The sequence below is a fragment of the Poromitra crassiceps genome (assembly GCF_964638095.1).
Source record: "Poromitra crassiceps genome assembly, chromosome: 15".
Taxonomy (NCBI): Eukaryota; Metazoa; Chordata; class Actinopteri; order Beryciformes; family Melamphaidae; genus Poromitra; species Poromitra crassiceps.
In genome coordinates, this window is record NC_139634.1 from 19,540,112 (window position 1) to 19,552,004 (window position 11,893).

At 45.4% G+C, this 11,893-nt stretch overlaps 1 protein-coding gene across 1 annotated transcript in view; it reads right to left on the reverse strand.

Annotated features, from left to right (window-relative positions):
• Window positions 1-11,893, reverse strand: part of macrod1 (mono-ADP ribosylhydrolase 1) — a gene marked incomplete at its 5' end in the record, with an annotated part of 177,641 nt that overhangs the window by 1,560 nt on the left and 164,188 nt on the right. The window contains 2 exons of the mRNA XM_083651800.1: window positions 6,012-6,093; window positions 10,184-10,257. Coding sequence (XP_083507926.1) covers window positions 6,012-6,093; window positions 10,184-10,257 — 156 coding nt within the window. The remainder of the gene's footprint in view (window positions 1-6,011; window positions 6,094-10,183; window positions 10,258-11,893) is intronic.

An 11,893-nucleotide genomic window follows, 5' to 3' on the forward strand; every position in this document is an offset into this window, starting at 1 on the left:
TATGCACCACTACTGCTACTGCTCGCTCACTGCTGCTACCCTCCATCTACCAGCCATGCACCACTACTGCTACTGCTCGCTCACTGCTGCTACCCTCCATCTAACAGCCATGCACCACTACTGCTACTGCTCGCTCACTGCTGCTACCCTCCATCTACCAGCTATGCACCACTACTGCTACTGCTCACTGCTGCTACCCTCCATCTACCAGCCGTGCACCACTACTACTACTGCTCGCTCACTGCTGCTACCCTCCATCTACCAGCCATGCACCACTACTACTACTGCTCGCTCACTGCTGCTACCCTCCATCTACCAGCCGTGCACCACTACTACTACTGCTCACTGCTGCTACCCTCCATCTACCAGCCGTGCACCACTACTACTACTGCTCGCTCACTGCTGCTACCCTCCATCTACCAGCCATGCACCACTACTGCTACTGCTCGCTCACTGCTGCTACCCTCCATCTACCAGCCATGCACCACTACTGCTACTGCTCGCTCACTGCTGCTACCCTCCATCTACCAGCCATGCACCACTACTGCTACTGCTCGCTCACTGCTGCTACCCTCCATCTACCAGCCGTGCACCACTACTGCTACTGCTCGCTCACTGCTGCTACCCTCCATCTACCAGCTATGCACCACTACTGCTACTGCTCGCTCACTGCTGCTACCCTCCATCTACCAGCTATGCACCACTACTGCTACTGCTCGCTCACTGCTGCTACCCTCCATCTACCAGCCGTGCACCACTACTACTACTGCTCGCTCACTGCTGCTACCCTCCATCTACCAGCCGTGCACCACTACTGCTACTGCTCGCTCACTGCTGCTACCCTCCATCTACCAGCCGTGCACCACTACTACTACTGCTCGCTCACTGCTGCTACCCTCCATCTACCAGCTATGCACCACTACTGCTACTGCTCGCTCACTGCTGCTACCCTCCATCTACCAGCCATGCACCACTACTGCTACTGCTCGCTCACTGCTGCTACCCTCCATCTACCAGCTATGCACCACTACTGCTACTGCTCACTGCTGCTACCCTCCATCTACCAGCCGTGCACCACTACTACTACTGCTCGCTCACTGCTGCTACCCTCCATCTACCAGCCATGCACCACTACTACTACTGCTCGCTCACTGCTGCTACCCTCCATCTACCAGCCGTGCACCACTACTACTACTGCTCACTGCTGCTACCCTCCATCTACCAGCCGTGCACCACTACTACTACTGCTCGCTCACTGCTGCTACCCTCCATCTACCAGCCATGCACCACTACTGCTACTGCTCGCTCACTGCTGCTACCCTCCATCTACCAGCCATGCACCACTACTGCTACTGCTCGCTCACTGCTGCTACCCTCCATCTACCAGCCATGCACCACTACTGCTACTGCTCGCTCACTGCTGCTACCCTCCATCTACCAGCCATGCACCACTACTGCTACTGCTCGCTCACTGCTGCTACCCTCCATCTACCAGCTATGCACCACTACTGCTACTGCTCACTGCTGCTACCCTCCATCTACCAGCCGTGCACCACTACTGCTACTGCTCGCTCACTGCTGCTACCCTCATCTACCAGCTAAGCACCACTACTGCTACTGCTCGCTCACTGCTGCTACCCTCCATCTACCAGCTATGCACCACTACTGCTACTGCTCGCTCACTGCTGCTACCCTCCATCTACCAGCCGTGCACCGCTACTGCTACTGCTCACTCACTGCTGCTACCCTCCATCTACCAGCCATGCACCACTACTGCTACTGCTCGCTCACTGCTGCTACCAAATGTGTTTGTGTTCAACAAGATAATCTTCACAAATGAACACCAATTTTATTTTTGAAGCGATCACAATTTCTGACGATCACATTTACGCTTCAAACATCAGCAACAGTGGTGTTAATTTATGAAGATTATCTTGCTGAACAGAAAAGTATCATAAACCTTTGTCAACCATAGACCTTACTTACAGGCACCTAACTAAAATCCCAGTCAAAAAATCCATTGATTTTGAGACGAGGCAACCCAGCGCACCGCTAACTTCTGGGTTGGCTTATAAATAGGTACGTCATCCCTGCAGCACTGGATTCCGAGCCTCGGGCATAATGTGGGTGCTGTGTCACAGTGTGAGGTGGACTCTACAGGTCTGCCTCATCTCAAAAGCAAGGAGAGAGGCCTTTCAGCCAGAGAGCTGGATGGTTACTCATGGTACATGGTGCCATTTTACACGGAAAACTGGTAAAGCAGATTTATAATCTGGCATATCACAATGAAAATGTTTGATTGATGAAGAGCTGCAATGATTAATAGTTAATTAAAATCGATCCCAACATAATTTCCCCTTAAATGTATCCGTAACCCTATAATCTCTTTTCGCCTTGGTTTGCTTCAAAGGTAAGTAAAAAAACATAATCTGACTATATCCAATTCCAGGTAATTGCGATGCATATGGTTTATCCGCTATCTCTTGATGATATTGAGATAAAAAAAATGCATATTGACTCTATGAATTATTCAAACCTTGAAAGGCATTTCCCTCTTGGCCAGCTTTGAATATTTACTGCTACAGTATTAGAAACCTTGGAAACTCTCCTTTAAGTTAAAGTTGAGCACAGCGGAAATGAGCAAAGGCCAGTTAGGCTACTTGCTTGTTTATCTAAAAGCACGCGTGTGCGCACACACACACACACACACACACACACAGGCTGTAAAGTCAAAACTAAAGTGCCAAAGTTGTTATCGTAGCCTGCTTTTGAGTGTGTGCTGAGAATAACGTGAGAACATGTTATCCCACTTTTGTAATGTGTGGATTGAGATAAATGAAACAAAGAATCCATGAGATAAAATTACGATTTTGACCAAATTAGCAGTCCTGCACAATTTATGGAGGTGAGAATCCTGTATGACGGCTTCTTCTCAGCAACTTCCTCAATGTTTGGCTAGGACAGCAACTTTCTGCTAAGTGACACGAAAGAAAGAAATCTGTCAGAGATGTTGGAAGAGTCAAGAGTCATCACATGTTCCATGCTCCTCGTTAGCCTGGTCAACCATCCGGTCACATGAACTCACATTTGTGTTTGGTTCTGGCTCTGCCCCGGAGCGGGCTACTTCAGAACCCACAAGTTAGTGTCCTCTAGAGAGTGAGTGGCGTCAGCGGAGGACCAAAATGCGAGACTCATTAGCCAATGAACAGCCAGGAATGGGTCTCGCGCTACGTTTGCATGCTAAAATAAAGCTGATAATGTACTGTACAATTTGATTCAAGGGGGGAAAAACCCTTTCAGAGTACAACACAAACTGTCTATTTTGCTGCAACTCGACAGTGCTGCTTAATCCAGGACCTTACTTCCTGGAACTCTTGAGAGTAAAAAACTGGTCCATTGGAGTGAATGGAGATGTCGGGACTCTTCTATCTACACGGCTCTGCCCACAAGGCGGTGGGTCGTGCCAATCAGGGACCTGCCTCGTAGTTGACATTGTAACCGGCCTATCAGGAACGCCGCTGGTAAAACAGTAATGGCTGCCTCTATGGCTCTCCAGCTCGAGCAGTAACGTCAACGTTATTAAGTGCAGTTATTGCAGAAATAGACTCAAAAACAACAATTAAACAAGAACAGGTGTATGCAACAGCGGAGTTTCTCAGCGGAAAAGACGTTTTCGCCGTTCTTCCGAGTGGATTTTGATTTGACTGGATGCGACGCTGATTGGCTGAAGGACTGGCTACTTCCACCCAGTGAAATGACTGTGCACAGTGTGGAGTCCAGACGGATCCACAGAACCAAACAGAATGTGAGTTCACGGCTCGAGATGGTTTGAGCCAGGCTAGCTCCTCGTGACATCAGCACAGACCTCCCTCTCAAAGTGTTTGGGAGGAGGGAGGTGAACTTGATTTATAGCACTGGTAAAACAAGACATTAGAGGTTAAGGCTCCAGTTGTAATAGCAATGCTTAATTTGAATAATTGAGTGAATGACCGATCATGCTTAGAAGCCCAGACTGCCTGGCATTATAACACTATCAATCACAAGCATAATCAGAACAAATGGTCATGTCACAACTGTAAGCCTGCATAAATCTGATGTATTTACAAAACTTTTACTTAACCAGACAGGTCCATTGACAGTGACAGCAAACTTTGCCTCTGAATGCGTTTTGAAAAGGAGGTGAGGAGACAGGACACACAGAGGGGAATTTTGGAATTTAGAAATGTTCCATTATTATTTAAAGCATGCACTTGTCACATTGGGAAGAGAAATGTTTATTTTCAGTGAGGAACCCTAAGAATGCTAAAAAGCCATTTTTCACTTAACTGTGGAGCCAATGCAGGCAATTTATTCCCAAAACATGACAAGCACTGGGTGAAGAAAATGTCAAATGTCAATGTTTCCCTTTATTATGAATAGACCATTTAATGGTGGTAAATGGTGTCTCACAAACGTCACAGAGGGGTTAAAACTACCCAGCTGGGACACTGACGTGTCCCTGCTGCGATGCAAACTACACCCGGGCAGTGACACACACTGCACTGTTACCTGAGCTTCAGTAAGGTGCTGTCATTGGTCAGCAGGCTAAAGGGGCGGGCACAGGGATGAAGGAAAAACACAGCTCATTGGCTAAGAGATATCCAAGTCCTTGAAATGCCAACATCGACTTATGGAAATAAGGGAGATTTTCCACCACAACCCACCACACACACACACACACACACACACACACACACACACACACACACACACACACACACAGAGAGAGAGAGAGACATCCCTTACTCCTCATGGTAGCCTTCTGGTCTCTCCTGGGTTACTTGTAGCACTATTATGTCTATTTGTGGCTGGACTGACCTTTTTATATTTAGATCAGAACATAACAGAATGCCACATTATATGCCGAATATCTTCTAAGCCCTAATTGTGTCCTCAAGCTGGTTATCATAATTCACACTATATATTTATATTACTATATTACTTTGCATCTTACAAAATGGATAGGTAATGCCTGTTAATAAATCCACCAGAAATAGAAGGTGAGAAAGAGAGCTGTCTGGTGATCAGCGGTGCAGTAACTCCACCGTAACAGACAGCCTTTGTAGATCACATCTCGCTGCTTATTCGGCTCTTTCAGACCATGGCCTAAATTATAGTGGAGCTACAACTTAATTTTAGCCAACGTATATCCTATGCATTTTCTAAGCCCATATCACTCTATGCATTAATGCAGCGCCTTAACTCAGCCGTCCAAATGACTGCAGCAAAGACAGCCATTATCAATCACTGAGATTTGTACGGGAATAAAGTCGAGTAATGTGGGTCTCGAGCAGGAGAAAGAATCAAAATAAGTCGACAGAGCGACAGCTAGCAAAAACAACACTGTTGCTACGGATACGGCTTGTGCGTGCTTGTTTTGCGTAAATTAATGGAAGAATATATTTATTTGGCACAGTACACACGCGTTTCAAGCCACTGTATGTGTTTGTGTGTATAAACATATAGGCATTGCACGTGGTCTGTATGTTGGTAGTGTGTGTGCAGGATGGGGGTATATGTGTTTTGTGATGCTCGCATGCAGCAATATTAATTGACATTGCTGTTATTATGGCCAATGACCAATATTTACCTATGTCGATATCTGTATTGTAATTATCTATGATGTAATCAAATTGTCTACATACTGAAAAACACATGTAAACACTGCGAATTTGAAAAAGGAATGTCTGGAAAACCACATGAATCATAGATTTACCACATTGTTTCCTCTCAATATGAACATTTTGGCCGATACGATAACCAATATTAACATGGCTGTTATTTTGCTCATCAGACCGATACCAATATATTAAAAAAAAAACTAACATCGGGCGATACTGTACCAATATGATTGCCGATATACAGTATTGTGCATCCTTAGTTTAGTGTGTGTACATGTGTAACTAAAACTCAGCTAAACTGACACCACTGTATATACAGGCATAAGTGTGTGTGTGTGTGTGTGTACTCACTGCCAGGGAAGTAGAGTGGGAGGGTCTTCAGATACAGCTCCTTATCCATCGGCAAGAACACGCAGAAAATGACCCTGTCCAACTGACACACACACAAAAGAGCTTTATTACAAGTATAATGCAATAATGGTGAATTGAAGAATAGCAGGGACCAATGTAACAGTGTGTGACATTGAGGGCCACTATGAGCAGTGATATCTGGAGAATGGAGCAATCAGTCCATTACCCATCTATTAGCTCCCTAATATGATCAGTCCACAACACACAGCTTATTACAGTGAGAGAGAGGGCCTAGTGCTGCAGACAGCTGGAGAAAACGCAGCCTGCTCGCCAGAATAAAATGCTACCCTTCTGCAATCTACAGATACGTAGAATATCAGGTTTCTGAACCTAAAATATGTCATATATGCTTGCCATTTGCTAAATAAAGCCGCTTGTTAAATCTTACCAGCTGGCCTCTCATGATTGAAGTGAGGTTTCATACCAAATTTCAATCAGAAGGCCGCCATATCTGCATAACCTGATCAGCCCGTGACGTCAGTCAAGTGTAAGTATGATCACATTTCTAGATAGGTGTATATCAACGTTGTAGAGTCTGCTAGTGAAATAGCGCAGCACCGATTAAGGGTGTTGTGGCCGGGGTGGATGGAGGTGTAAACACTTCCACACCGGAGAGCCGTGTTCAATTCGCATCCATCTTCTGTATGCAGACATACAGTGCAGTCTATAACACTTACACTATCTTCTGTATGCACACATACAGTGAGGCCATTTACACCTGGCATTAACATGTATTTTCTGTCATCAGATTGCAATCAGATAGTGCTTGACTACATTAGGCTGATTTCATTTACACCTGGTGTTTTGGGTGATCAGAGTGCAATTTGGATGCAATCAGATCACCTAAAATGGGTGTCCTCTCAATCTGCATACAGTTGCTGTATGCAGATTGAGAGGACACATTGCATTTACACTTGTGTTCAATGTGTACACAATGCGTCCCTGACCACCTCCGGAGGTGGTTTGGCCGATCAGATTGCAATCTGTCTTCAATGTGTCTTGGGGGCGTTTACACCTGTACTTTCAAGTGGTCAAGCACAATCTGATTGCAATCTGATGACAGAAAATGCATGTTTCATGCCATGTGTAAATGGCCTCAGAGTTGTGTACAGTGTTTAGCTGCCTAAAGTCTTCATCCAGGGAGAGGCTGTACTGCGTCTGGTGTTGACATCAAACATCATTGCCAGGCCCCGTCACACGCTTTCAACTAATGCCTCTACCAAGGTTTCTATTTCTCATTTTTGGGTGAAGCAGTGCAATTGATAGCCCTGACGGTTTCCATCAGTTCCTGCCCGGTGTGGGAGTTTTCCTCTCATCACTTTCAAGGACAGAGATTTCAGCATCCTGCTCGCCCGCAGCCCAGAATTTTCAGTCCTGGCTCGCGCGCAATTACCCTCGCTCGGATATGGAAATGTGCGGTAAGTAACTACATCGTCTGGGTGAAGGGCTCCAAATGTCTGTGTTCCACTCGTAGTCGCCTTTGCTCAAACCATTTTGCAGCACCCCTATTCAAATGAAAGCAAACGCTTACTAGGAGATGCAAAATGGCCTCAGGAAATCTGTAGCAGCGGGGAGCTTATTTTGACACCGCTGGACCAGAGACCCTGGAGAGGCTAACGCTAACAATAACAGCAAGCGGACATAATTGGCTGTCTCAGGACTGCAGGTGTTATAGGGAAATGTTACATTATCTCAGTAAACACTCTCTTCTCAAATAGAAAACCGTCTCATTTTTTTCTGCCGTCTTGTCTGGTTCACTCTGCAATCAGTGACCTGTTGTCAAGGAGATAATCAGCAGACTGTTATCTCATTAAGCCCCTTTAATAGACCAATTAAATTACATTTCTTTATTGTTAGACTTGATATGGAATGTTGGCACACTGCCTCGTGCCCTGAACCAGTTTTCTATCTTAATGTGTCTGCAATTTTGAACTCTTTTCTTTTCAGAGCAGCCCTACCCAGAGTAAACCCCACAAAACGCTGTAAAAAAAAGAGTACAATTTAGGGGTTCAATGAAGCAACCCAATTTCACTTAACGAGCATTTCTACTTCTTACATATGAATGCCATCTCATTTGCTCCCAGTGAAATCATTTTCTTGAAAACACAGTGGAACTATTTGTGGCGAGCATCAGGATGGAAATGGACGCCTTGTTGGTTTGGCTCTCTTTGCAGCTTTGAAGGGCAGTTGCCTGGTCCTCCACAGCACCTTATATGATGTTAAGAGGTGAGATCAGTGTGGCTGATGCCATCAGTTGACTGGTATTGCTACAGAGACTCTGGAGACACCCATGCTAACAATAACATTGTCAACACTCTCTCTGGGAGGTGACAGCACGGTGGTTAGGGAGAGGAGCAGAGAGAGAGAGAGAGAGACTGACAGACAGAAACAAACAAACTACACATTTTCAATTAAACATTTTTTTTTCCAGACCTTGATTTGAAGATTTTGTCTGGTGGTCAATATGATTTACACAGATAGACAGCTTGGCCTTGCTAATGAGGACATATCACTGTATGGGTGAAGAGATTGTTCTTCACAGCCACACATATCAGAATAGATGATTGACAGGGTTCCTGGTACCTGGTTTCCATTTTTAAATTTCATATTTTTCCCAGACTCTATGTTCTTTTCTTTTTTCCAATATTTTATTTTACGTTTTCACAACATAAAAAACAAGAACAGGAAAAAAGAAGAAAAAAAATACATACTGTAGCCTATATAGATACATTCAAAATTACAATGCTACAAAGTGATGCTGCCAGTCATGTAAAATGCTTGTCTGCTTACAAAAAATATATATATATATATATGTGCAAGGGATCCACTACAAGTGGTCCAAAAGAAAGTCAATTATCATCTTTAGCCTCATCAAAATAGATCAGGAACGGGTCCCAGATAACTAAAAGTTTCCTCAATGAATTGGTCCTCTGGAACCTGAGTCTCTCCATACGTATAATTGAGACCATGTTTGTCAGCCACAGTTGAAAAGAAGGTGGAGAGGAGGACTTCCATTCCTTCAGAATTAGTTTCTTGGCAACAGTCATCCCCTGTGTCAGAGATTGCTGCACGGCCGTTGGGAGGAGCAAAGAGGACTCCGAGCAGCCGAAGATGGCGAATTCCGCCTCCAGTTGGAGGGTTATTTTGTAGGCCTTAGAGTACCAGTCAAATATTTTAGCCCAGAATCCTGATAAGGGCAAAACCAAAAAGCATGGGCCAGTGTGCCCTCTGACACCCGACACCTACAGTATCACATAGTGGTGTCAGACTCTATGTTCTTGACTGGATTTGCTGGGTAGCCTATTTGATATACTGCATGCTGACAGCAGCTGGGTAATAGGAGCATCCCTCTATATCTGAGCATTATTCTGATCATCAACAAAAACGGTGGACTCAAAGTGAGTCTACAACAACATCAAAGAGAGAATTATGTGTGTATCGGACCTGAACATTTTCCATACCTTTCCAGACATTTTGGCTAATTCCCAAACTATTCAAAACCTGTAAATCATCCAATTCATTTTTAATAGTTTTCCAGACTTGCGTACTGTAGGAACCCTGGCTACAAAAGGACAGTAGGGCCCAAAAAGAGAGGCAGAGAGAAAGACGGCTTGAAAGAGAGAGTGGGACGCGGTTAAAGAGGGGCGGAGGAGGAGATTGCCGGCCATGCAAATGTCTGATTGGAAACTTTCCTCTGTTCCAATCTCAACTCCCTTCCCTCCCCTCCAGTCATCTCCTCCATCATCTTGCCTTTTCTCGCCTCGCCGTTCCTCCGGAGAGAAAGCGTGGCATATGTGCGCGTGTGTGCTTACATTTGTGTGTTTGTGTTAGTCGGCTTTAGTCCCGCAAGGAGCCAATTAAAACGCAGACTTGGCCATGAGCGTGTGAGCCAGAACTTGGGCGTGTGTGTGTGTGTGTGTGTGTGTGTCGGCGTGCGCGTCGTCTCTATGCACCCTTCTCCTCACTCTCACCAGAAAACAAAAACAACAGCTGTGAAGGGAAGAATACCTAGAGGAAATGGTAGGGGGAAAAATTGCCAATCATGCAGACACAAACACAAATACACACCCTCAAACACACACATACACTTGCACACGTGCACACACACGCACCTTGTCATGGTGTTCATCCAGATATTCCCTCACAGTTGCTAACGCCTCGTGCACGGCCTGCTCAGGTGGGTATCCTACACACACACACACACACACACACACACACACACACACACACACACACACACACACACACACACACACAAAGGGCATCAAAAGAAGATACACACAGGAACAGGTGCAGTGACAGATCTGTTTGGGTTAGGTCGCAGTCTGCACTATTTTTTCCATTTCTTTTTTCTCGCAGACAGGTATCTGTTGGCTGTTGTGTTTTCTCGTGGTGCGTTCGTTCTGCTTCCCGCGCCCTCTCATCTCAACATGCTGGCTCCGGCGCGCTACAGAAAACAACACACTTGTTGGTTTTACGACGGCAAAGAAGAGGCAGATGGTGGAAAACGAGCGCGCCGCTGCTTCTTGCATTCACTGTAGGCTCCGTGGCGGAGGCCTTTTCCTGACGCCGCATGGAGAAATGATTGGGAACAAATGCACACTGGGGTGATTATGGGGCAATTAGTCCATATATTTAATCCATATAATGATTTCAGTTTCAAAATGAGAGAATGAGGGGAGAGGATCTGGGACCTTACATCTGTCATTCCTCCTGTTCGCTCATTAAGCGCACTACAGTTGAAGTTGGAAGTTTACAGACACAGGTACACCTCCAATTCACTCAAATGATGTCAATTAGCCAAAGTCAACTTAGTGTATGTAAACATCTGACACACTGGAATTGTGATAAACTGTAGTGAATTATGAGTGAAATAATCTGTCTGTAAACAATTGTTGGAAAAATGACTTGTGTCATGCACAAAGAAGATGTCCTAACCGACTTGCCAAACTATAGTTGAAATCTGTGGAGTGCTTAAAAAATGAGTTTTAATGACTTCAATCTAAGTGTACGACTTCAACTGTACGTTTTTTCTATTTTTGCCGCTTCCAAACTGAATTCCGTTCGAAAGCAACTAGACGGACACTTCCTCAAGGCCGCTGAATTGCTAGGAAAGTGGGTGTGGTTAACACACCCTGAAATAATACTGCAATTTATAATTGACTCCGCCAATCCAAGCGCTCTAAGAGGAAAGACTACATTTACATTACATTACATTTCGTCATTTGGCAGACGCTTTTATCCAAAGCGACTTACAATAACACACTTTTTGTCAGCAATAGAGCAATCAACTATGGAGCACAGTCTATGACAACTACAAATCCTGAAGGAACAGTGGTACGAGTTTAGTTTAGGATTTTTTTATTTTAATAGAAAGAGAGAGAAAGAAGTTAGATCAAGAAGGGCCCAGATGGAGCCTGAAAAGGTGAGTCTTTAGTCTTTTCCGAAAGATCGGCAGTGATTCAGCCATCCTGACCGAAGGTGGCAGCTCGTTCCACCATTGGGGTGCCAGGGACGAGAAGAGTCGAGATCGGGATGAGCGACTTTTGAGCGCCCGTAGCGAAGGAGGAGCGAGGCGCCCTGCACTGGTGGAGGAGCGAAGGGAGCGGTGAGAGGTTTGGAAACTGACCATAGATTGCAGGTACAGGGGAGCTGACTGGTGTACTGCCCTGTAGGCCAGTACCAGTGTCTTGAATTTGATGCGAGCTGAGATGGGAAGCCAGACACAGTGGAAGGATCAGGCACGGGGGAGGAAGACGGATAACGCACCGGGTCGATAACAGTTTTTCTCCCTCTCTCCTCTCTCTAGCAACGGGAGCAAA